Genomic DNA, 27,985 nt, shown 5'->3' on the forward strand with positions numbered 1-27,985 from the left:
GACTTGATTTCGCGAAACGGCGTCGTCCTCGATGCGACACGATGTCACGACGGCCTTACGACACCATCTTGGCGTCGTGTAACGTCGTAGTCGACGATGATGTCGGTGTGTCGTCGTTACGCCACGTCGTCGTGGCGTGGTGTTCTGACGTTACCTCTGACGTCAAAATCATAAAAAATACATTATGGCCCCTAAGGTGCTTAACTCAGTGTGGTACGTAAAGCTGTGCCCCTTTAATTTGTGAAACTTTTCCGGTTTTACTGATTACCTACAACTTGGAGTATTAAAAAAGAGAGTAGTACTAGTAGAAAACGTTTATAAGAGGGAAGGAAAATTAGGATGGCTTCACCAGTCATCTGGACGGGATGGGAGATGGGTGTTTGTATGGGATGGTAGCAGTGGCGTCACTAGGGTCAGCGGCACCCGGGACCTCCCCCCCCCCCCCCCCCCCCCCCCCTTTTCACTGCCCAGCTGCACCCCCCTGAGCGCTGCGCCCAGGGCGGTCCCTCCCCCCTTGTGACGCCACTGGTTGATGGGGTGAGATTCCGTGTTGTGTGAGGTTTGTTGACCTGACGCTGTCAAGGAGCGAGTCCATGGTCTGCTTTGTTTGTTATTGTGCTTATCTGGAGGTCACCAAGACTTTAGCCCAGTGTTCTCACCGTAGGGCATATAAATCTTGCGTGAATATGGAGAGAACTTTTTGTCGTTCTTTGCCTGTAGCCATGCAATCCCGGATAGGATTTCTGTAGGTAGCCTTGATTCTTGGCCAATTCTCCTTACGGGTAAATGCCCCCCCCCCCCCCCCCCCCCCACACACACACACACAAATACTTTCGGAAACAACAAGAACGTTTATTGGTTGCATAACAGGAGTGACGCTTCCTATGTCACGTGCCTCACCTCGACGTTGGTCTTCGCAGGAGTCCGTGTTTCTTCTGGTGGTGCAAGGGCGTGACCCTGGCTTTTTTGCTGGCGGCTTGCGTGACCTTGCCGTCGGTGGGTGCTCGACGACGGCGCATCTTTCATGACTGCACCGAGCGCCATCTGGAGGAGTCTGAAGACATCGCGGACCTGGTGGTCAGCGCCACCGTGGAGCGACTGCTGCACGGAGGGGCCCAGGTGTGCGAGTCTCACAAGGCTCTGATCAAAGTCCGAGCTCAAGTCATCGGCTTATAAAAAGACGGGGGTGGGGCGGCGCCACGGCCGGATCGCGGGAGGGGGGGGGGGGGGGGCGAGGCCCCACGGCCGAAGTTCGCCCAGGGCGCTTGATGGTGTAGGGCCGGCCCTGCAGGGCCTGCACACATTTGGGTTGGAGCACGATGCGTTCAGTTGTGGCAGGTGGCTGCAGAACTTTGCGGAGAGCGCTTGCACAGGGCTCGTGCACATAGTTGCGTCAACACGCATTCGGAACTCAAGAGCCAATAAGAACCGGTTATCGTCTCTCGAAGTAAAATCCACGGCATCATGGCGGCGTCCGGCGACTGCGCCGAGGTGACCAATCTTGGGAGGATTCCTCTAGAGCCAGTGTATATTGCCAGAGTTTCGCATTCGATAGCGCCCGCTGTTATTGTTAAATTTTAGCTTTGATCGATCGTTTTGGCGCCGGAAGATATATGGTGGAAGGGCCTCCCACGATCCGGCCCCCCCGCGATCCGGCCCCCCGCGACCCGACCCCGTCTCCCACGCGGACTGCCACGAATTACCGCCAAAGTCAGGACGCGCTACGTGAGACCATTCGTGAGACATGGTTGTATAAAAGCAACATTAATAGTGCCGCAAAACCTTGTAAACTAAAGTTTAATGAAAACATCACGCTCCCTGTCATTCTGCACTACTCTCCAATAAAAGTTCATACAAAAAAAAATATTTTTTTTTTTTTTTTGGCAGAAAGATGTTTTTTATTTGTAGGATATGCCAGGCTGAACGAAGGAAGAAATATGCAGGACAGAGAGAGTCACAAGGAACAAACACACGCACTTCGCTTGTTCCTTGTGACTCTCTGTCCTGCATATTTCTTCCTTCGTTCAGCTGGTATATCCTACAAATATGAATAACCAACGTGCTCAGCTTCAGGCAATCACAACGATGCTTTTTAGACGCTCATGGTGACCACAGTAAAGAAAATCGATTGAACCGCTATCTTGGCTCCTCAAGCCTGGGAGTTTCGGCACTCTGGGAACATTCGGTGACTCTATAGATTCCGCTCACCTCATACTTCTGTCCAGCTTGAACCACCGCAGCCGTATTGTAGGAGAGCTGTTGCTCCCCGTCTCCACACCGCTTCCATCTAACAAAACCAAGTCCTGTCAAAAGGGGGAACCCTATGCGCGTCGCTGACGGGCGCGGGCTAGCACGTGAGCCACGCCTTCTTTTCTCGGCTTCTGATTGGTATACCGCAAAAACACGCCGCGATGGAAAGTTGAGCCCGGATGGCGATTCACACAATCGCGTCGAGTCAGAGCAGCACCACCTAGACAGAAGGCCTCCGCATGGTGTCCTCTCTCTCTCTATGAAACGTCATCGGAGTCGGATCGCGCTAACTCGGCTACTGGGCCCGAGCCCGACCTTTCGACGCGCTGATTGGACACGAGCCCCAGCCGAACACTGCCATAGCACTCGTGTCCAATCTCACGCCTTGATCGATCTGACTGTGATGACGTGTGCGGAGACCTCCTGACCAGGTGGTCTTGGTCAGACCGAGTGCAACTGCGCAACGGCTTGCGACGGTACCGGTTACCATGGCAACAGCTGCGTCGGCTCCAAGCAAAGCCCTTTTTTTACCCCTTTTTGTTGGAGCCTACACAGCTGCTCTTACGTGGCGCTGCCCCAGGGCGCGAACAGCCGCTTGATACCGCAAAGTCGCCGTTTCGCACTATGGGAGCTAAAAAGATTCCGTGCATCGTACGTAGGGCTAACGCCAAGGGTCTTTAAGCCGCAGTCACAATGCTCATACATCACACACACAAAAAGAAAAAAAAAAAAAACAAGAACGCGGCGTACCCTGCAGACATGATGACATCATCATCTGCGGACACCCACCTTAAACATGTTCCAATCATGTTCATATGTACGTTTTGAACATGTTTGCAGACTATCTTTTGTATTAGCAACCTGACCGGCGGCTTTCAACTATGGCACCTGTCTTCGCCCAGGTGAGCGCCCGCGTGAAGCGCGTCTTCAAGGGCCCCCGCGAGCTGAACGGCTCCGTGGTGCTGGTCGAAGGGCTGGACGGCGAGGGCCTGTGCGACGCCAAGCTGAGGGAAGGAGACACGCGGCTGTTCCTGCTCGAGGAGGTGGCCGCCTCCATGGCTCGCACCAGGGTCCTGGCCAGTCCGCTGCGGGTCACCCTGCCCAACCTTGACAAGCTACAGGCGGCCGTCCACGGTACGGGATGATGATCATGATGATAATAAAAGTTACATTAGGCTAAACTCACTTCAAACCATGCAGCAAAAAAAAAATCATGCTTTAATTTATGGATAATATGTACATATTATCCATAAATGGATAATATGTAGAGACCCGGAGTTCCATTTTAAGTTCAAGAAATTTATTTCAAAACATTCGTAAAAAATACACTAATACGGCTTGTGGAGGTTGGTTATACGGCCAGGGGGAGATTATGTGGATGGCTAATCTTTGCGATGAATAGGGTAATTAATTAGTACTCATTAATTTACTTTTGAATTAGTGAAAATACATATAGGGTTCCAATTCGAAGCATACTGAGCGTCATCCAAAACCCCCAAATCAACTCTTTTTAGAACGACCTGAAGCTCGTGGGAAAATCGGGTGCGTGCCAAAGTTATCGCTCGTGAAGCAGGCGCAAAGCTAGCAGTGGCGGGACGCGGATGATTAGATTATCATCACGATCCGCCCCTACTATCTTTGCGCCTGCTGCACGAGTGGTAACTTTGGCACGCACCCGATTTTCCCACGAGCGTCAGGTCGTTCTAAAAAAAGTTGATTTAGGGGTTTTGGATGACGCTCAGTATGCTTCGAATTGGAACCCTATATCTATTTTCACTAATTCAAAAGTGAATTAATGAGTACTAATTAATTACCCGATTCATCGCAAAGATTAGCCATCCACATAATGTCCCCCTTGCCGTATAACTCACCTGCACAAACCGTATTAGTGCATCATTTTATGGAATTTTTTAAATAAAAAAGTTCGAATTAAAGTGGAACACTCGGTATATTCTAAACTAGGACGAAACTGAAAACAGTTTTTGCGTCATACAATTTGTTTTTGAGTTTATGACTCCTGGACCGAAGACGGATTTTGTAATTGTGCCGATCGTCACAAGTTGCGTATTTGGGAGCTTCTCCAGGCTCAGACCTTCCGCACAACGAAGACACTGTTTACGTATCTTTTTAAACTACATTAAAAGTGCAAGATACTCATAAACGTTTTTGATGTTTTTATTATATGTTTTTAAAAACCCAAAACCTCGCCCTTCTGACGATAATTCGCCGCGTTTAGCTAACTTTTGTAACAATCGATTTTATTACAAATTATTTATCCAGTGAAAGCTTAAAGAAATATATATTCAACAAGCACAATATTGTTGTAATCAAATAAAATTATTCTGGCGGAAAACGCCTTTAAATACAAGAGGAAACTCTTTCAACATCGACTTTATAGAAAAACAAAAGTTATATATTGTTTTCTGCATGAAGAGCCATTGGTATGGTCAAAGACATCCGTTCAAAATCAGATGTAATATATGATTTGTGATTATCAATTCGTAAATTTGTGAATAGGATATATTTGAAGATCAACTTTAAAATTCGAAGCCTGGTCGTCGTAATTTGTATGCCTATTAATTAACTAATTCTTGGCACCTTTTTAGAGTATTAGCTGGCATCGATTTAACACGCTATTTAAAACAAGCAAAAATGATGCGTATGAGGGATGTTATGTTTAATATACGATGTTTTTTGTACACGTACTCCTCCAATTTATTAACTGAAAAAAAAAACCCTGTAATCACAATAAATTAATTCTTTAAGAATATTTCTTGAGAATTGAAAGCTTATAGATGCAAAATGATGTCGTAATTGGATAAAAAAAATATTTTTGATGTGCCGGCAGCCCTAGCAGGAAATTTCAGCTTTTTCCCAACTCTCGCTTCTCCACGCACACTAAGCCTTGTAAGAATTAAAGAGACACTGACAGGGTATTTATGCTTGCCACGGTTTTTATTTGTACATTACATATGAGAGCCCAACTACCCAGAAAACAATTCGCGGCTCGAAATTCGTTTTCTTTCCGACCAAAAACCGCCGATCAAGAACTGGCCGGTTTGAGTCGCGCTCACTCTCTTCTCCGTGGGCACGTGCCGTTTTCTGTGGTTTACACGCAACCACCAAATATAATCGAAGCAGTAGGTCATTGAAGGCACACGCACAATATTACAAATAGAGAAGAAATATGATACTCATTTTTTGTGGCTTCTAAAAAGCTGCGAATGCGTTGTTTGGGGGCAAAAAAAAGTCTCACTATCACGTCACTTCCGCCACCTCTCTCCTCCTCTATATTTCTCTTTCTCTCCAGTCCAGTTTCGGTTGCAAGCAGTTGCACTTTTTTACTTTATTAAAGGGATTGTCCGGTCGAAACCGGAAGTACTTAAGTTCTTGCGCTCGTTACGTCGAGGGAGCCTTCATATAGACAAAGGTCATTTTTATTTTGATATATGATCTCCCGTTATTAATCAAACCTTTCATGAGCCTATGTACGAAACTGCACCCCGCATTTCGCCAGTGTCAATGGCCGACATCCGTAGGTGCTGCGTGACGTCACAAAACGCAAAGGTTTGTCGGATGTTCGGGATAAGCGTTGGTCGATGGATGTCTTGTATTTTGTTTTGAATTATATGGTCTCCTAGGCAGTACCCTACTGAAATACAATTATTTTAATGTAGTTCCCAAGCACGTGCAAAAAAAAAGTCACGCCTTTTCGCAGAATATTACTAGCAGACAGCCATAAGCTTCGAGTGCTTCGAGCAAATGTTCGCCGTTTTGCGCAAACACAACTGCGACGGACGTCGATCGAACCAGGGGCGCTTGCAAAGCAAAGGATGCAGATTTCGCCTCGGAAGCGGCACCTAGGTACACGAAGCGGCATCTGGGTACACATTTCGGCGGATCCACAGGATCGGTGATGAGGCTGCAGGTCATTCCCTCAGAAGCGATGTCCGCGGGTCGAAGGCAAACGGCGAACCGTTCAAATGCATGTCGTCACTTGACTAGGACGAGCTTGGTGAATCAAAGTCACGCCTCATTTTCACACGCGGGTCAAACAGATATCGGGCTGCACGCGTGCTAAATACAACTTCTGGTATCATTTCGAAATGGCCTAGCTGTTGGTTTCGGTTTCGCTGCATAATCAAGGTCTGTTCGATTCGGCCAGGAAGTTCTGAACTATAGTCGGTTACAAGTCAAGAAGGCAGCGGCGAATGCCCCTCAAAGAGAATCTTTGCATTTCGACGATAGGCTCGCGGCATCAGGTTGATTTTGCGTCGGGAGTCACTGGCGGCAGCGCGCGGTCGGTATACCGGTCACGTCGAAGACGGGGGCCTGACGATAGCGTCTTGGCCAAGACAGTTATCTATTTATTTATTTATTTATTCATGGTACCTCAAAGGCCAAATTAAAGGCATTACATGGGGGGGGGGGGGGGGGGGGGGGTACATTCAGGGTAAGTATCAATCAGAACAAAAGAATAGAAACAAAGTAAAAAAAATAAAAATAAAAAACACACACACGCTTTGAGGGAAAAAAAATCTTGAATTACAAGGAAAGAAAGCAAATACAAAGCGAAAGTACGTAGATAAAAGAAAACGGAAGTGAAAATGAAGTTATAATGCTAGCATGCGCGACAAGAACCCAAAAAGCGCTGATTCAAACTAAATGATGACAAACGATGACAATACAAACAAAAAAAAAAAAAAAACACTTTGACGCAAAAATAACAGAGTAAAAATGACAATAGAACAACAAAACAGCGAAATTCAGGATGCAGTGGGGGATCATCCGACCGTAACTTTGCCGTCAATTTTAAGCGAGAATCGGCAAAAATGCCGATTCTCGGCGTCTTTCCCAGGCCCGTTAGTGGGCGTCCACAGATACCAGCGGACAAAGCATGCAGTACTTTGCTCAGCTACGGGGACATGCGAGTGCCAACGCACTAAATCCCAACTTCTGCATTGTATCGGAGTCGACAATATGCATCCAAGAGCAACTGAAGTCGGGGACTATCAAGAGGGCAATACCTTCCCCGTGTCTGTAAGTAAGAATATCAACACTGTGGATCCCCACATAGCATAAAAAAGAAACAATTTACGTGAGCCAATATTTCAACACTCACCGCAGGGAGCCAAACCTACGCGAGCAGGTGCCTAAAACGCTTTCAGAATATCATGATCAAGCAAATTCCTACCCTCGGTTATGATCTCAATTCCGCGTCCACCGCGGGTACGTTATCATCATAAATGAGAGGAAATGCAACCTCCGTATCGGCGTTGTTGTAAAACTTCGCAGACATTTGAGCAAGAGCTGCGAAAAATGGCACCGCGAGCAGAGACGGACGAGGAGTGTCGTCTGCTATCGCCGTCTGCTTCTGCACGTACGCTGAACTCTGAGTCCGGAGCCGGTGTAAGATATTGAGGAACTGGGTCTGAACTCGTTTAGAACTGGGATGAATCGAAGGCGCCAGTGCAGCGGTCGTGCAACTTCCGGTTGAATCGAATGCACCAGTTCCTGCACTGCTGAACTAGTTCAGCCAGTTCAGGCGAATCGAACAGACTTAAATTGACTGATCCGATTTGGGCGAGGAGTGGGTGGACGTAGTTTAATATCGTTGGCACAGCATCACACCTCAGCTTACGAACCTTCTGTCCGCTTAGAGCTCAGCTCGTAGCTATCTTCTGTGAGATGATTCCTGCATAAGCGGGATCTCTATCTTGACGGGAACCCAGTCCCTACTCACGACGACGATCCACACGGAAAAGTGTGGAACGTCATGTGTTGGCTCGTATGTGCTGCCCGGTGGTTGTGGCACCCAACCGCGCAACAAAGATCTCACCCAACCACGAAACAAGTCGAGCACAACAACAAAAACGAAGCACGCTGAGGCGTTCACTCGCCAGGAAACGACGAGACAAAAATGCTCGCTTTGTGTTTTGTGACGTCAGAGCTTCAATGTTGCCAACGAAAGCAGCGTTTACGCTAGAATGCGATTGGAGCAGTATAAATTCAATTATTCATGCAGAAGGGCATATAAAATTCAGATATTGCACGTACGATCCGTCTCGAGGCAATAACAATAATATTCAATCGTTTTCTCGAATAAAAAATTTGACCGGACAATCCCTTTAAACATATACGTGACGCTGTAGCAAACTAGTGACTGGGTAGTCTTCTGACACCATAATGAATCGACTGGCAAAAAATAAAAAAAAATATAAAATTTTTGGGGGTGTCAGTGTCCCTTTAAAGGGGCCCTGCAATCATATTTAAGCGTCTACCTTTTTTGCGATTTCCACGTCTCTTGGGGTTCGGGCAAGCCAGCGGGCACGGAGGGAGTAAATAAATATCAGTGCGTCATCTTTTAACCGGACGAAGCGGAAACCTCCTCCACCGACGAGGACGACCTGCGGTACCGAAAGCGCGCAAAATGTGACGTCTTTGGTCCTGGGCTTACTACTGGTCAGAGCCGCTAAAAGCTTCTTTTTAGTCGAAATACAAAATATAAGTGGCGCGAACCGTTTCAATTATTTATAAAAGTAGTTTTTGTCCAGTATTTTAGATCAGAAAAGAAACGAATGCAGTTTATAAAGTACGGAAACAAGAAATGACCCGTCGACATACCCGCCACCAATCGGTGGAAAAGGCGGCGCATATTAGAAAGGTGTAATGGGATTAGGCACCGACGTGCGGCGAGCGTAGAAAGGTCCCGGATGTACGCGGCGGCGCTGCAGTCGAGGATCCGACCGGTTCCTCCTAAAATATTGATCTATTGCCGGCTACTCAAAGCTTAATTGTTCACCGAAAAAGATGGAATGTCTTTAACATTCTAGGTTGTGATCGAAAATCAAACCGACACCTTGTAATTAGACCGGTAGGTCCACGAATAGCAGAAAAAGTGACCAGAACGGAGCATCTCATAACGGCGTTAATTTTGCGGAACACTGCACTTTCCCACTGTGTATGCGAGCTTTCATTTTTTTTAAGAAGAAACGACGATAGAAATTGTTAAACGAGCTTAGCTTCTTATTAGGCTCAGCGTGCGTGGCGAAGTGGCAGTTGGAAAAGAGCGAAATTCCGTGCTATGCCAGTCGACACATCAGTAACGCTATTCGTTTTTTTTTTTTGCCATAGAGTGCCACAGTATCCCGGATAATGCCTTAACAGGGTGATATTTATTAACTGTTTCTTCCTACTCAATTTGGGTAAATGTATTTTTACTTATTTTTTGAAGGAAACAAAATGCATGTGTATATTATTAAGCATGTTATCATACATAGCGTGTTTATTAAATGTTAAATTGAAGCCAACCAACACTATGAGTAAGTGCCCACAAATAATTAACAATTTGGATCTGTGTATCATTATAAGCACGTTATCATACATAACATGCTTTGTTAATTGTTAAATTGAGGGAAACCAACACTATGAGTAAGTGCCCACAAATAATTAACAATCTGGATGTTGGTATTAATAAGCACATTATCATACATAGCGTGTTTAACTAATTTATAAATTGAAACCAACAAATGGTTCCCCTCTGGCAGAAACAAATGGTTACGACGTAGCTTCGCATCTTAAAATAAAACTTCAAGTACATCGTATATTTGAATGTACGGATTTATACGTTGACACCATATAATACTTTCGATGTTTATTGGGTGCTTTAGGCCCTATCAATGACTCTTCATAAGAAAAAAAAAAAGAAAATATTTAAAAACTTTTTTTTTAGAAAATTTATGTTGAAATTTAGTTTCAAATGCGTTTTTCGCCAATATAACCTTATTTTATCATAACGATATTATACGCGTTCAATAGGTATTGGTTTAAGTTTTTATTTGATATATAATGTATGTCATAATATTGAATGTCACAAAAGTTATCATGAGCTAAACCTGGTAAATTATCGTCAAAGGGGCCATGTTGTGAATCTTTTACAAAAAATAAATAAAAAGAACAAAAAGCTTTTACGAGCGCGTTTTTCGCGTTTTATGTAGTTTCAAAAGCCGGGTAAAAAAAGTTTATTTGTTTTGCAAAAGGCGTCTAAGCTCAAAAAAAAAAAAAAAAATTAAAAATTACGCGATTTGTGTCAATCGCCCGAATCCCCAAATTCGTCTTTGGTTTTTTAGAGTAAAAAAAAAAAAAAAAAAACTCGAAAACTAAATACGACGCAAAAAAAAAAAAAAAACGGTTTTAAGTTTCGTCCAAGAGAAAAAAAAATTGCCTACTACATATGTACTTTTTCAAAGATGTTTTTAAAGACATGTTAACTTTTTTCTGCGCCATTTGAAATGAAATCGCCCTATAATAACTTTTTAAATATTTTTATTTTAGTTTTACATTTCACTTATATAAGCACTTGCTCCCCTAAGCAACCGGGCGGCGCGGGAACGGCGATTGTCGAGATTGAGATGAGCGCTTGTGACCTGGACTTACTTGGACCCCTCGGTTGCAATGTGCTGCAAGCTTTGGTATATACAAGGTGTCAAAAAAAAAAAAAAAAAATTACAGGTTTTTTTTTTTTTTTTTTACCGCGAAAATAAACTAGGCATCGCCGAACGCTCAATCTCCGCCCAAAGGTAGCGCTAGAGGTCACAGCCAGATGCCAAAGTTTCAGCCCGATCTGACACCTTATTTAAAAGTTATTTTCGGAAAATTTCAATGGGAAAATAGATCTCATTTTTGCCCGTTTTCGGTTTCTGGTGCCATACAGCCCCATGTAATCGAAAACTCCGTTGGCCGCCATTTTCCCATTGAAATTTTCAGAAAATTACTTATTCGCGACTCCAGCAAAACGGACGCCGCCAAGCGGGAAAACCGGGAACCAGCCGGTCCAGGTCGCTCCGCGCCCCTCCGCGTCTCTGGTGGCTTTCGCAGAGACGTGTTGTCGGCGCGGTGGCGAACAATGTAATTTGACGAAGGTCCGAATATTTCTTAAGTTTGCCTGAGTGATCATTAGTGTGGTGAAGCCTCAGTAGATTGTTTTCTTCTATTACGTGTTTGAAAGCCCGTTTACTCCACAGCACACGGTCGCGTGCTTTTGATTTCTTGGATGGAGAGGAATCACTGAAAAACTTTTTGATTTCTTGTCTGTCTCGAATCACATTCAAAGTGACGACTGCTTGGTAACTGATTCTGGAGGGAACATCAATGTTGCAGTCAAGTGAATAGGAAGGTTCGATAGCTGCTTTTCTTGAGTTTGGTTGTGTTCGGTTAGCTTCAAGTTTGAGCCACCCACGCCGGTCGGTGCGTTGGGTATTCATCTTGGCTGCTTTTCGCCGAAAAAGCCTCTGGACCACACTGAAGGAGTTGGGCTGATTTCGCAATTACTTGATTCAGGAAAACTTGCTCGCTGCAAATGATGAATGAGGGAAATTATCTGTTTTCAAAAGGTGGGAGACAAGTCTTGCAACGTTAGATGCTGTCATGGCATTTTGACCTATCGCGCCTCCAATATTTATATTACGAGGACGTCGAAGCCAGCAGCAATATACGTCTACATTGGTCAGGTTGACCGGCCACAAAAAAATACTAATTTTCTCCGTTCAGGATTCGAAGCAAAGTTCAATTCAGAGAGGTTCTGCGTGGATCTTCAATGAAGACTCTCTTCAGTTTGTCTCCGTGCTGCCGGCTATAGAACCATTTGGCTAAGTTTAAGCAGTATATCTCCGTCTGTCAAATATACTTTTAATCAGCAGCTCACCTAATAGCTAGTCAACTAAGCTCATATTTCAACCCGAAGGATATACTAATATCGCTTTAGTGGGACCCCCATAGTACGTAATATAATACATAACCCGCTCGTCAAAATGACTTCTCGATTGTTACTAAAACCTGAATTGAAATACGAGTATCAGCTGCTTAGTGCACTGTTAGAAAAACTCCTGTCAAAATATGGGACACATACATGCTAACCTTGTTGCCACAACATGTACTGTATTACCGGACTACAGAACATGTTCCATACTTCTTTAGTACGGGACATGTTGTTGCTGTATGGGCAGCCACAACAAGTTCCATACACCATCATCACGGAACAAGTACTGTATGCTACAGGAAATGTACCATCGTGGCACACAGCAGCACATGTTCTGTTGCAAGCCATGCCAGAACATGTACCATTTTTACGAAGTACATTACATGTTCCAATGCGTCCAAAACGACACAGGTTACATTTCTTGTACGTACGGAAAAAGTTCAGTCTTGTTTGTGATAGTACTCGCCCCATTTTATGTTACTGCCGCTATTCATGAGTACATCCGGGCTTTGTATGTCACATGCCAAGCTCCTCCTTGAAAAAGTTGATATGCGACATGCAAAACAGGGATGTCCTGGCAGTTTGCAGGCGCAACTTGATGCACGTCTTTGCAACATAGAATTACCTGCAATGAGCAAATGTTCCCCAAACTTGTATGTATGGAAAATTTGAATTGTCGTATCTAATGCGAGCCCTATCCTGAAAACAGAACAATTAATCTGTGACATATATACTCAATAGAACAGCCAGGAATGCCATGAGAAAGTGCTCACATGCTACGTCAAGTTTAGAGAGCATTGTACATGTAGTGGCGGGGATAAAGGCAGATAAACATTTGTAAAAAGATCGTTATCAAACTAAGTTCACGCTTGGTCCTTTTGGTTCCAACCCATAGCAACGGACCCATTTTAAAGAAGACTGAACAGTTTGCTGCTTCAAAAATATTTACATTTATTTTTCTTTTAAATGACTAGAGCAGATACACAATAAAAAAAACACAGTTCATGCCGCAAATATTTTGGGGGGCAGCTCAGCCATAAAAAAAAAATATCAAAGTGAGCAGTCTCCTAAAAAAATCTGACCAAAAATTATGCTGACATGCTACATCTCGAAAAGAACCATCTTGGCCTATACAACAGATTGCAATATTAACAATAGAAAAGAAAGATTAATCTAAACAAGCACCGAAGTTTCTTTCCACTTCTTTTGGAACTTCGAGAACTCTTGGAGGGCTCCCTGCGCCTTCAGATGCACCAGAGCAACTTTTCTTGACGACTGCCGGGACCCCTCCTGCGGGTTCATTGCCACAAGTCGCCTGAAAAAAAAAGATAACATAAATAATGGGTGGGATTTCTTAGAGGAGGATGTATAACAGAAGCTAAGGAGTTCCTGGCTCCTTCTTTAACTTCTCTATCGGTTAGTAATCCAATCTCGACAAATTCTAAACCTCGTCTATAGTATACTTTCAAGCCGAGCCACCCCTTAATTTCGACAGTCCGTGCACACACCATAAGCCTCCAAGTCTGATCCTTGCATCAAGAGGAATTGTGATTTTACACAAAAAAAAAAAACAAAAAAAACGATTAAGCTTACTGGCATCAGTTCTCAGTAATAACTGGACACATTTCGGATCTCGTGTCAGCACACAACGCTAAAACATTCTACAACCCGAGACGGAGGCTACAAAGAAGGACGAACACATCCGTCTCAATTGAAACGTATGTCTTCTAAGCCTCCATCTCGGTTTGTAGAATGTCATATTAAGCAGCTCGCCTGTCTAGTAAAGTTGTACCCAACGATACTTCGGTTAAAAAAAGGAATTCACAGTACCAGTAAATGCAATATTACAAGAAAATTTGAATGAAGTGCTTAAGCAGAATATTCTGGTTATTATTAAAGGGAGGTTATCATTTGAGCCCGTTCTCGTTTCGCCTTTCTCACTTGGCCCTTCTCAAAACAACCATTCTCAAAAAGATCTTCTCTCTTGGACCTGGCGCATTTGGTCCTTCCTCGTTTCGTCCTTCGCATTTCAACCCTCCTCATTTGAGTCCGTTCTCGTTTCGCCCTTTTCACCTGGCCCTTTTCAAAACAGCCATTCTCAAGAATATCTCGCTTTGACCCGTCGCACTTGACTCGTTCTATACGAAAATCGTTTTTTTTTTTTTTTGTGGGGGGGGGGGGGGGGTTATATTAATAAGTACACTGATATATTTTGTGCGTGCGTGTGTGTGTGTGCCACGCTACAGGCATACTCTCTCTGCCAAGGATTTTAGCAGTGCGTCGAGATCGTCGTGAAAAGCTACTAGCTGACAATAAAACAGACCAAGTATTTATCGCAGCCAGATCATATTCCGAAATGTCACGTTTTTTGGGGTCTCTCGACCTGGGACAATGCCACCACTTCTATATTGCAGTGTTTCTCAAATGGGGGTCGCGAAGGCATCTTAGGGGTCCGCGAAGCCATGTCTTATCAGTGAAGCACGACAATATTAGTTGTCTTTCTTCACGTCGTTAAGAACCGTTCCAATTTTTGGGTGAGTACTCTCGTGCGTGTGTCAATGAGATAAGTCTACTTCACACTAGCAATTAGTTATATCCATTTATTAAATCAATATCATGATAGCCTATACCTTTCTATTCCCCTCACCCCGAGCGGGTTCCTCCATCATCTCCGCCTTTCTACAAGGGGTCCGCGAAACATCAATGGTTGAGAACCACTGCTAATATGTATGCCATTTCTGTTCAAACAAAGTTTCCAAATTAAATGTTCATCGCTTTTTTTTTTGTTTGCTTAGAGGAAGGGAAGGATGCGTCATTGTACGATTCTCAGTGCGCACCTCTACACATAACATATACCTAATGGTATGTTGGGGGCCCAAGCAAGGTAAGGCTCATCAACAAAGCCGCGAAGGCATAACAACGTTAGAAGCATGCCGAAGTAATGCCATTCGGTCGTAGGGCGAACGGGCAAAATGAGAATGGGCCCAGTTGCGAAAAACACGATTCGGATCTTATGAGAAGTTTCAAACGAGAAGGACCAAATGAGAATAGGACGAAATGTGCAAGGTTCAAATGCGAATGGGACGTTTTGAGATACACCCATTATTAGAATGCTGAACATTCACGTCTTTTGGTTCAAATTACTTATTCTAACTGATAAGCATAGCCCGGTCACAGGTATATTCGTGTGCCCCTGCAGAACAAGGGCTCACGTATTTGAAGCCGATCGACACTAAGGCGGATTAAAATATAAGTTGCATGCTCCGTAGGATGCACAAGTTCTAGTATTGGTTCTATATGACAATGTATCTGAATACCAGATTCATACTGATTCTTTCATTATATTGCAACATAATAATATGACTTACAGAGAAACGGTCCTCCCAAGCAGGTCACGCAGTTACTGCAGCACATCCAATTAATGTGAGCAACGAATATTTTCAAGCGAATTGTGAATAAGGGTGTCTAGAAAGCAGCACAGTTAACATAAGGCCTTTGCCTTTCTTAGTTCGAAGTTTCAACAAAAACATGGTACAACATGTTCCAGGTTGCTGTTGAACGTGCCAAACAAACACAAATGCGAACGCTAATATGCTGCTCTACAGAACATATTTCTTTCCGAATTGCTGCCGAAAGTTAGACACTTTGTTTAATGTAACTGACAATACCTCAGCAAAAGTGTGACCACGCTGAATGAAACCCTTAATATCTACATGGGAATACTGCAATACGTTTGGGGAATCGTTATGCGTCTGCTACACCGAGCGTTTTTTGTTTTTTTTTCTTACAGTTTTGTTTAAAAAAAAAAGCCATGAAAGCTACACTTATCCGATTTGTGCGAGTAAGTTATACGCCCAGGGGGGATTTGGGGGTGGTTAATCTTCGCGATAAGTCGGCTAATTATTTAAAATTCGTTAATTAACTTTTTAATTACTGAAAATAGTCATATGGTTCCAATTAGAAATTTGCTGAGCGTCGTCCAAAACCCCTAAATCAGTAATTTTTAGAAAGACTTTGAGCGCGTGAAAAGAGCAACAGTGCGCTGAAGTTACTGCTCGTGGAGCAGGTACAAGGCTGGGGCTAAATAAGAGACAGAAAAATCGCACAGGCGCCTTACCACGACAGCTAGCTTTGTATGTGCTCCACGAGTTGTAACTTATATGCACTACTACGCTTCTCACGCGCTGAAAGTCTTTCTAAAAATGACTGATTTAGTGGTTTTTGATAACGCTCAGCAGGTTTCTAATTGGAGCCATATGTCTATTTTCACTAATTAAAAAGTTATTTAACAAATTTTAATTCATTAGCCGACTAATCGCAAAGATTAGCCACCCACATAATGTCCCCATTGGCGTATAACTCACTCGCAGAAACCGAATAAGTGTAGCTTTCATGGCTTTCTTTAAACAAATCTGTAAGAATAAAAAAAAAACGCCCTGCGTATGTACAGTACTCAGCAAAGGAACACGCGACTGTATTACCTCTGGAGATTACATCAATCCATGACGTAGCGCACAAAATTGTTGCATTAAGCAACATGTTATAGTCGTCGTTCGGCCACCGACAAGTTAGCACTTTTATGAGGTAATGAACAGTTGGTGTGTTCCTTCGGAAACATTGCACATTGCCAAATGAAAACAGAATTTGAACTTTTTTTACTTGTACCATATTATATAATGTAAACGAAATATGTTTCGAGGGCTCAATATTTCCCGATTGAGGTCAAAGTTCAAGTTTTGGAATAATTTGCGGGTTCTAATTTTCACGATGCGGTGGGATCTCAATATAGTTTCCAATGTGTTTATATTTTACCAGAATTGTTCGCGGGACCTTTTTTTGTTTTCAAATTGTAGGCGTTTTGCGAAAATTAGGTTCTTGCGAAAAATAAGTCGATTACAGTCTTCGAAATTTCTAGTTTTGAGCCAAATTGGCTTTGCCGGAAATACGTTGAAAAGCACACCATCATTCAAAAGTATGCCAAACTGCTTAGGATGTTGGCAAGGACACGATAACAGATTAGCTACATAATTTATTGCTAACGGCCTATTATGTCATTAACGGTGTCAAAAAGTATTTAGCAGTTATCGTTGCTTCCCAGATAAACAAATCGCCTATTTATTTCTTCATGAAATGCAATATCCACTAGACAATTCTACCACCTGAAGGAATTAGAACTGTCCATACGATACACTTTTCCAAAGCAAATTCACAGCACACATTTTCATACCTGAAAGGCACATCTATAGTTACCTCTAAACGAACTTCAACGCTGCTAGCAGCTCAGCAGGGTACTTTAGGTATGTGGCGTACATCAGCTCCATGGCAGAGAGGAAGCTGACGCCTTCGAAGCACCTGGTGCCATCCAGTGGCAGTCGAAGATGCTTCTGCCTGAAAAAAAGTAGATTTTTTTAGTCATAAAGGAACGCTGAACCGAACGTTTATGATTTTAACTGTGTTTGAGAGCATTAATACCTAGGACTTCGGGAGTTATAATTGTTTTCAAACATGGCACACCTTTTCAGTTTTTATCTGGGGAGGAGATTCTCAGTTCCTTCCGGTTAACATATATATCCACGAGTTTTATCGCTTTATTCCGGTGATATATACAGTATTTTCCTTTAATTCACAATGAGAAATCGCACTCCGTTGAGGTGAATGAACTTGATAAGCGATGAAAACAAGTCAAATCCCATCCTCAAAAAAAAAAAAAGCGAACTGGACATTTAGAATCCAATTACAATTCACGAGCATGCTCCTGAATGTGTGAGGCTGCATGCATAATGCGCGACTCTGGTCGCATATTCACGAGCAAGCTCGTCAATTGCGAGGTTGATTAGGTCATGATGGGGCGAAAATATTTGTTTGAGGGGCTCTAAAGTAATTTTTATTGGCAGAGCGAAGCTCTGCCACTATGGCCAGGATTCGGGTCGTCCAATCAAAGAACATCAACGCGCGTCGTGTGTACAGCCACTTCCGGTTGAGCTGCACGACGTCGTGCATGTAGCATTACTCTACATAAAAAGGGTGTCCTCAGGCCATAAGCGGGAGTTCACTCTGAGCATGCGCAGCGTTCAGAGAGCTCCGATGTGGCGTCCAGTGAATACCACCTATTACAATAAAGGTTTCAACTCGACCGGGGTAATTTCGAAGTAAATTCGTTTATCAGAAGCTCAAGTTATTCAGGAAATATCAGTCCTGAAAAAATGGCATTAATTTAGTACGCAAAACGCCCGGAGCATCCGCGGCACGCACACGAGTATTACCACGACGATGATTGATTACTGGCTCAACGCGGATAACTTTACTGGGCGACTCAAAATATCGCACGATAATGCGTTACTATTCCTAAGATGCAAAAGCCTGCACTATTTCTCTGCATCAAGCAGGTGCCACCCTTATTTCACCGCATATTTAGCAAGCTGCCAAGATCGCTCACACGGTCGAGTAGCAGAGGAACGCAGTGCTCCATTATGCTTTCAGACGCATTTAAAAAAAGAAAGTTAAAAACAAGCTCCGTTTCTCAAACGCTGTATTGAGAATATATTACGCTTTCGACCTTATGAAAATACTTCGTTCCTTAAAACATAACTGACCAATGTTCACGCCTTCTAATCCAATCTTCCCTCATCCTCCAATTGCCCCATCCCCCTCCCCGATCAAGCGCTAAACTTTGAACCATGTGAGGTTGAACTTGGCGGCGAAACAAGTTTAATTCGACGCAATGAAGCACGCATGTTGATAGCGACTTGGCATAATAATGCGGGAGTACTGCGAAAACTGTGCCCTCCCAGTGCCCAACTACTAAGTAGGAATAATGAATGCTTGGAGTTGGGCTAGTTGGTTTGACATTGATGGTATGCTGCGCTGCGTAGTTACGCGGAAAAAAACTGGAGAAATGAAGTTAATGCAGAAGGACAGACAAAAACATGCATGGATCGGCGCAGACTAACAACTGTTTAATTTCTTTCTCTTTTTTCTCTCCCGACCCGTATTTCCAAAATTGCGGCTAAGAAAACGAATGGTTGATGTCTTGAATTTGTTGGCCTCTGAACTTGATGGTGTTTGCTGTAGCTGTCTCTTTGATATACGAACTGGATGGTGTGTTTTTTGTAGCGTTTACCTGGGGCCTGATGTTTGCTCCGACAAGTTTGGTATCTTATTGAGTAGATCTATTTCTTCTTGTCGCAAAGCTAGTGATGGCTCACTGACGCACGCTCCGTGTCTACCCGAGGCCATGTGAAAAGCCTCGATTATTTCACGCTTTGTTCTGTCCTTTGATCTGGCCAAGATGGAAGTAGTGTCAAAGAGAGCTTTGCAGTTGCATTTTGAACAATGCGCTGCAAGGTTGCCAGGTGCTTGCAGTTGTCCGCATGCATGGTTGTGCTCCCTTAGTCTCTCGTTAAGGCATCTTCCAGTCTGCCCGACGTAGGATCTTCCACACGACAGTGGTATTTTGGATACCACACCTTCGACACATTCAACAAATTTGCTCCTGTGTTTCACTTGACACAGTGCTTTGCTGTTAGTCTCGTCCACTTCATTGTTGACCTTCCTGCATAATCATTTGAGCCTGAAAGGGGCAGATAGTGACACTCTGACTTCGTACCTTGCGGCGATGTTTTTTATCCTGAGTGAAAAATTGTGTATATATGGCAGTACCACCTGTACATGGCAAAAGGAAATAGAGAACCACAGGGGTTTTTCCAGAAAAATGAAGTCAGGAAGTGCTTTAGATATGTAGACGATTTTTTGGTGTGTTTTCCAATACACAAACTAACAGACAAGACAAACTAACAAAGATCATGGAGAAGTTTCGAGAAGCGCACAGAGGACTGGATTTTACTTTTGAGTTACCTGAGAAAAGCAGCCTTCAGTTCTTGGACATCCACATGACTTTTGATTACAGACACACATGCTGGATGTACAAAACTAGAAGAAAAAAACGAATTCTGCCGTATGACTCTGGACACACAAAGTTAGTAAAGAGGAGTGTTGCCTCAGGATGCATGTGGCGAGCAATTCAAAAATCGTGTCACCACAAAGTCTCAGAAAGTTTACAGAGGCAGACAAGCAGACTACACGCAAGCGATTATCCTGAACCCATGCTGGTAGCTGTCGCAGAAAAATGTATTTCCACACTCACAGGAAAGTGCAAAACCAAGGAGAAGATCTTGGACAAAGACCAATGGTGGTACTGCCATATATACACAATTTTTCACACAGGATAAAAAACATCGCCGCAAGGTACGAAGTCAGAGTGTCACTATCTGCCCCTTTCAGGCTCAAAGGATTATGCAGGAGGGTCAACAATGAAGTGGACGAGACTAACAGCAAGGCACTGTGTCAAGTGAAACACAGGAGCAAATTTGTTGAATGTGTCGAAGGTGTGGTATACAAAATACCACTGTCGTGTGGAAGATCCTACGTCGGACACACTGGGAGATGCCTTAACGAGAGACTAAGGGAGCACAGCCATGCATGCGGACAACTGCAAGCACCTGGCAACCTTGCAACGCATTGTTCAAAATGCAATTGCAAAGCTCTCCTTGACACTACTTCCATCTTGGCCAGATCAAAGGACAGAACAAAGCGTGAAATAATCGAGGCTTTTCACATGGCCTCGGGTAGACACGGAGCGTGCGTCAGTGAGCTATCACTATAGCTTTGCGACAATAAGAAATAGATCTACTCAATAAGATACCAAACTTGTCGGAGCAAACATCAGGCCCCAGGTAAACGCTACAAAAAACACACCATCCAGTTCGTATATAAAAGAGGCAGCTACAGCAAACACCATCAAGTTCAGAAGCCAACAAATTCAAGACATCAACCATTCGTTTTCTTAGCCGCAATTTTGGAAATACGGGTCGGGGGAGAAAAAAGAGAAAGAAATTAAACAGTTGTTAGTCTGCGCCAATTCATGCATGTTTTGTCTGTCCTTCTGCATTAACTTCATTTCTCCAGTTTTTTCCGCGTAACTACGCAGCGCAGCATACCATCAATACTAAGTAGGGTCGGGCAGCATGCCGCCCCGAATCAGGAACTATAAAAGGCCTAGCTTTATGCAGCTGGGAAGACGAGACGCTACACGCTGGGCATCCCGAACTTGGAATATACGACACCCATAGAGATAGTAAAATAACACTGCGTTAGGAACAACTTAACGTATACGTACCTTGGAAAACAAAGCCGTCTACGCACCGCTGAACGCCTCTGACGACGTGATAACAACGTCGAACTCGCCTTCCGAACGGGCAGCAGCACTCCGCAGCTCGCGGGCCCACACCGGCCGGCAGCGGCTTGCGCATGCGCGGGTGAGAGATGTCTTCCTGCGCGTGGCGTAACACGGCTCACGGGCACTGTACTTCCGCGGTCTGATAGAGTTCCATAAAAATTGCTGGATATCCGGCACTTTTGGGCGCGTTCAATCCGCTTATACCAGTTGAACCGACTATAAACTGTAGTCTTGTAAGGCTTTTTTTATTTATACGGATAAGCTCATACTTATTGCCTAAATAGCACATTTCAATGCATATGGTACAGTTCCCGTTTTTGAAAGCAAACAGCACATTGCATGCATTTCCAGAAAACTGGACATGTTCTATTCGGTTTTTCCACGTAGATTGATGGAATTTTCTAACAGTGTGGGGCGCCGGCGGGTTAACATGGTCCTTGGCTCAAGAAGCGGTTGCTTAATTTTCGTAATTTTCCTGCAGCCTGTGTTGTTGGCCGAGCAGACGACTGGAGCTGTTTCGTAAACGCGGATACGCACAAAAGCTCGATTTCGCGGACAGATAAGTCGCATGGTCGAGGCATGCGAGTTAGCTGAAAAGTTACTCTCTGTGGAACAATTCTATAGTTATCACCGCTTTCCTTAGAAGATCAAAACTGATTAGTATATTACCATCTCTCCGGAGCCCACAGTTTCGGTTTTGAACGAAATCTCCGAAACGAAAGTTTGACACGAAAATAACAAAAAAACACCGGCAAAACAAAACTATGCTTTGCAAGTTTATCTGCACCGGCTACACTAAACCGTCTCAGTTCAAATACCTATAAAATTGGGCATTAAACAAAAGAAAATCTGTTAAATTGAACGCGCCACCTGTTCAGGCGGCCCGGCCCAGCCGCCGCGACCTGGACTCAGCCGCCATGTTTGTTTGGTGGTGGCGCCCCCTATAGGTCGCTGGAGTCGCGAATAACTTTTGAATAAGGTATATCGGATCGGGGTGAAACTTTGCGAGTTTTGTGAGTTTGCTATCACTACACCGCAACCACGCACTGAACTAAAAAAAAAAAAAAATGAAAACGAATAGAAAAGAAAAGCGCACTATTGCGGCGCGTTCACTGTGCGTGATTGGTTAGTGATTGGTTGGCGCCGTCGTGACAATTTACTTTTGGCTCTGCTTGATTGGCTCCATCAGGGCGTATACCCGGTCGACTCCGATCGGTATAACTTGACGCGCAAATAAACGAACGAACGAAAAGACACCGAGAAAGTTTTACAATGTTGTTTGTAAGGTTTCTGTATAACTGACACCAAGACTGGCATTTTTTTTACACTGTTTCTGACAAGTATTGCGTCGTTCGTTCTGGTTTCAGACGAGCCGTATCGTAGAAGACTGCACGAAAGGGACCGTGAGTATACTTTGGGATATAAGACATGTTTCTCCGTTTGCTTCTCTCCTCTTTTTTTTTTTCTCATAATTTTAATCGGTGACAAGTGAAAGCTCCTCCCATCTCTTTGCTCTTTAGTAGAATAAACGCTGTAGAGGGGGTCGCGCGACTCGGCTCCTCTCCAGCGTTCGCTCTGCCAAGGTGAAAAAAAGAGGTGGTGGGAGGAGCTTGCACTTTTCCACTTAGCGTGTCAACGGCACCGTGGGACATTTTCTTTACCGGGAAAGTCTTAAAGGGATACTTCAACGAAATTTGAAATATTCCCGTCGTGTTCAAAAATAGGTTGAATATGATCCACATTATCCGTAAATGACAATCGCCCGTTTGTATTTTGACCCTGGTGGCTGTATTTTTCGTTATAAATGGCCCACTCTGGCAAGCGCTCGGAGAAGGCCCAGCTTAGAGCACGTGACATCCAACGCAATCGTGACGTAGGTCGTCTCAAGACGAGCAAAGCTACGGCGAGGCTGACGTCGAGAGGATGGCCTAGTCGTTCCAGCCACCGAAGCGGCTGCTTTTGTACGAATTTTGAGTGACGGGTTAATCTTCTATAATCTTCTAGGGGGACAATAGCGACTTCTGGGACACACAAAAGGGATTCTCGGGAAGAGGGGAGTTCCTCCTTCCCCCCTTCTCTTGTCGTGGCCGAAGACGAGACAACCTCCGTCACTAGCTGTCAATGTTCCTAGACGAGCATTACAAACGAGGCGTTAGCGACATCCACCAGGTGCTCTTTGCTAATCGTTTAATTCGTTTTAAAATTCCTTTTCGAGACTTTTTTTAACAAGATATTGGTATGTTCCATGTGATACTGCTCTTTTGAACACATATAGACCAAAAAAATGAGCGCCGAAATTTCGTTGTAGTATCCCTTTAAGGCCCGTTCACACTCTTGCGACCGAGTTAGACCGAGAGAGATCAGACCGGTTTTTAAGCTTCTTGCGACTTCTTAGGACCAGCTCCGCTGCATAGCATCCGGTCCTAAGAAGTCGCAAAAGGCTTAAAAACCGGTCTGGTCTCTCTCGGTCGAAGTCGGTCGCAAGAGTGTGAACGGGCCTAAATATGGCGATAACTCACTCTGCTGGCTCTAGGCATTCTAGAAATCCAAAAATCATAACGATACGCGGCGGATTTTCCTATTAAAAAGAAATCAAAGATCGCATCACACCGAGGTCACCTCCGGAGATGGGAGGAGCTTGTTCCGATATCAGGACCACGGTCAGCCAGTAGCAAGCAAAGCATCTTCGTGCCTTTGACCGGTGGAACCGCGGAGTGATATCTCGAATGCGCGCGGCTCGTTGCTCATACCAGCCCGAACTATACGCTTCACCCCAGCGAGCTCGAGAGCTGACGCATTACTCCCGCGGAAGACAAAAAACAAACGAAATACATTAACAACAACATAGTGCGCTGTTTTTGAAACTATTATTGCAGTACTATGTTCTCTCTCCGCGAGAAAATAACATTGTTCGACTACTCTTATTTGCTTTTATTCTCTGCAAAAGCATACACATTTTGTAATAACAGTGTTTGCAATTTCAACGAAATGTCGTGTTTTCAATGGTCACATGTTGTCCTGGCTGCCGAAACAATACTCCTCTCATTGTCGGAGATGACCTCGGCGTGTTCTATCTTTGATTGCTTCCTTGATAAGAAAATCGGCCGCGCATCGTTACGATTTATGAATTTCAAAGATGCTTAGTGCCTGCAGAGTGAGTTATCGCCCTACTTAGGCGATCTCAGAAACCTCCTCAGGGCACCTAAATACTGATCTCTCATAACCACCTGTTCTTTCCATTAATACGCTAATTTGTAAAAGTATTGAATAACGCGCTGTTACTTACATATGGGTAGGTGATGGCATTCAGTGGAAGCCTGATTTGACCGCGCTGTTCACCGCGCATGCTCAGAACAAGCTCACCTTAAAGGGATACTACAACGAAATTTCGGCGCTCATTTTTTGGTCTATATGTGTTCAAAAAAGCACCATAAAATCGAACATACCAATATCTTGTTAAAAAAGTCACGAAAAGGAATTTTAAAACGAATTAAACGATTGGCAAAGAGCACCTGGTGGATGTCGCTAACGCCTCGCTTGTAATGCCCGTCTAGCAACCTTGGCAGCTAGTGAGGGAGGTTGTCTCGCCTCCGGCCACGACGAGAGAAGAGGGGCAGGAGGAACTCCCTTTTTCCCGAGGATGCCTTTTGTGTGTCGCAGAAGTCGCTATTGTCCCCCTACAAGATTATAGAGGATTAACCCGTCACTCAAAATTTGTACAAAAGCAGCCGCTTCGGTGGCTGGAACGACTAGGCCATCCTCTCGACGTCAGCCTCGCCGTAGCTTTGCTAGTCTTGAGGCGACCTACGTCACGATTGCGTTGGATGTCACGTGGTCTCCGCTGGGCCTTCTCCGAGCGCCTGCCAGAGTGGGCCGTTTATAACGAAAAATACAGTCACCAGGTTCAAAATACAAACGTGCGATTGCCATTTACGGATATTGTGGATCATATTCAACCTATTTTTGAACACGACGGGAATATTTCAAATTTCGCTGAAGTATCCCTTTAAAGGTCGCCAAAACCGAAAGTCTCAATAAAATAAAATGCACGCTGAAAAACAACAACTGCGGAATTTTGCCGTCAGCACGCGCTCAGCAGTCACTCGTTTATGCAGTGAAAGATCCCCAACAATGTTATTAGATTAGCTCAGTTACGGAACTGCTCATTGACGCTGCTTGCACAAGCCCTGCTCCCCTCTCCACCCGACGGCTCGCCTCCTGTCTTTCGACGCGCCGGACCAACACCACCTAAAAGACAAGGCCGTAGTGCTGACATTTTTGCGTCACCGGAGACAGATTGGAAACGAATGCTGCGTCAGTGCTCGGCTTCGAGTCAAGTTTGAGCCGAACGTTGACGCAATCGTCGTGTCCAATGTGTGACAAGTGTTGGCCTTCGCTGAAGACGCCACCTCTATCAGAACTACGGCTTTGTTATTCAGGAGGTGTTGGCCGGACGGCTGCTATGGTAACTGCATGTGCATCCTAGGGAATGCGTATGTTCCGAAGCACAGCGTCTAGGTGGAGTTTTGCTGTACTGTTTTCTATGCGCCTTTTTTTTGTTTGGCAACAAAATCAGTGATGCTACCTATCGGGCATTCCTGGCACATTTCCGGTAAGCGAATATTTCCTAGTGTTTTACGCGTCGTTCTCTCACCATAAGAGTGAGTTACGTCTGATAGTGCTATAAGCGACCAGGTCCCCAAGAGAGCGAGTAGGGTTGATCTCACAAACACTACGAAATCAACCGTTATAGTTCAGAGCCGGAAGTGCTTGAGGGCTGTTTGCACGGTTTGCACACTGGCGCAACCACGTTTCAAATCACGCGAGAATGAGGAAATACAATGTTGCTGGTGAAGGAACCAGGACAAGCTCCTTCCGCAATACCCTTCACAATTTCCACTAGCGGAGCGAAAACTGGGGAGAAAGCAATCCGGAGGTAAGCTAGTCTGCTTCTTTTACAGGGGTTATGTTGACGTCAGGACGCGGGGCTTTGATTGACTCTGACTGAAGGATAGTGCGTATACCTCAAGGCAGCTTGCTTTGAGTTCTACCCACTATCCTTCAACCAGAGCCAATCAGAGCTCGGCGTTCTGACATCACCACAACCCCAGCACAAAAGCAGACAAACAGTCGCTCCGCACAGTCCCTCCTCGCCTCCTCTCCAGTGTTCGCTCTGTTAAATTGGAAAGAGTGGAGGGCTTTGCGGGGAGAGAAGGGGGGGGGGGGGAGGGCGCTTGTTCTGGTTTTTTAACCTGCAGCAGACTGGATTGAACTGAAGACAACTTTCTAAGGAAGAGAGCGCTCATATCCCGAAACCAAGGCGCTTCGAGTTGTCCGAGCGGTCAAAGACTGCGCCAACTGTCCCCACCGCAGTGCCCTGCGAGTCCAAGTATTGCCCGTGGAACGGCGACTGCAACGAGAGCCGCCTCGGGGTGGCCCAGTGCAGCTGCCCGGGCAGCTGCGCCTACGATCCGCTGGCTGTGCCCGTCTGTGGCCTGGACGGCGTCACCTACGCCAGTCGCTGCAAGCTTCGCGTCGACTCGTGCCGGCAGCAGAAGCGACTCTGGGCGAAGACGCTCGGGGCCTGCCAGAAGCAGCCGCTTTTCTACTCACCCAGGAGTTACCTGCGTTGACACTCCGCTTGATTTCTCTTTTGAGGCGCCCTGCAGGGCGTCCTTAAAAACCTAAGCCGCGGTCGCACTGCCAGTGCATCATATGGCCTTGTCAAGCTGCACGTGTTGCAACTTTTTGCCCCAGCTACCATCTTTCCTGGTGAAAGAAAAATAAAATGATTGATTGATTGAAAAGACAGTCTGCAGGCACTGGCTGAGGCGTGTTTCTTCAATGTAGAACATAATGGTCGTATCACAAAACGATGTCCGCAAAAATGTTGAGTGAGAGAGTGATATAGATAATAAAAGGACGAAGGAGAGGTTTGCCTTGACCAGACAGAGAGGAAGAGAAGACGAAAATTGAAAGACGTTTACAAATCCCTGTAATGCGAAATTACAGCGAAGTTCTTGAAGAGGAGGAGGGGAGGGTACGGAACAGGGGGTATGCCCCTCCTCCTCCCCTCTTTCTTTGCTCCTCCTCCCGTTCTGTCCTCCCCTTCTCTCCGTAGTGAGCTCCCTATTTGGGGAATATGGATTGTAGTGAAACGATGCGTCTAAGATGCGCCGCAGGACGTGATATTCAGCGATGTCACTATAACTTAAGCGTCCCCTTTTCCTTTCTTTTTTGTCCCAGAAATATTTTGTAACACGTGTCAGTGATATCCTGCTCCCTATAGTTGGACTGCATAGAATAACACTAAGATGTGTTTTGTTTGTGCTGTTGCGTGTTAAAAAAAAAAAAAAATTCTGGTAAATCAGGTTTGCGCAACTGTGTAATTGTGTTTGTCCCTGACGTCGATAGAAATTACGCAATGCCGGAAGTATTTTCAAAATTAATTGAATAACATTTTGCACTCTCCTCAAGATACTTTGCAGGGAAAGTAACTTGAGTAGTATTTTAAATACTTTATGAAGCAGGTATTTGGTAACTCAATTTGAATATTTTTAACGAGTATTTTGTCCAACGCTGGCGGAGCGGCTCTGTTTATCAACACGGCCGGAAGGCCGCGCATGCGCGGTAGCTATGTGGGCAAAAGCAGCCCTGCTCTCCGTGTTTTCGCCATTGCGCTCTATGGCGTGCGCTCGTTGTTGAAGTTGTAGGGACGCTCGTATCTTTATTTGTGCGTCGTA

The 27,985-nt window shown here is 44.7% G+C and overlaps 1 protein-coding gene across 1 annotated transcript; it reads left to right on the top strand.

The window, feature by feature from the left end:
- Positions 1–885: 885 nt before the first annotated feature.
- LOC120838705 (agrin) lies at positions 886–27,049 on the top strand (the record flags this gene model as incomplete). The annotated part of the gene is made up of 4 exons (XM_040208729.1): positions 886–1,119; positions 3,153–3,384; positions 22,610–22,645; positions 26,616–27,049. Coding segments are annotated over 4 exons (762 nt in total), but the record flags the coding sequence as incomplete, so codon positions are not given.
- Between the last annotated feature and the right edge of the window lie 936 nt (positions 27,050–27,985).

Source organism: Ixodes scapularis, unplaced genomic scaffold (assembly GCF_016920785.2).
Source record: "Ixodes scapularis isolate PalLabHiFi unplaced genomic scaffold, ASM1692078v2 PGA_scaffold1__304_contigs__length_218370807, whole genome shotgun sequence".
Taxonomy (NCBI): Eukaryota; Metazoa; Arthropoda; class Arachnida; order Ixodida; family Ixodidae; genus Ixodes; species Ixodes scapularis.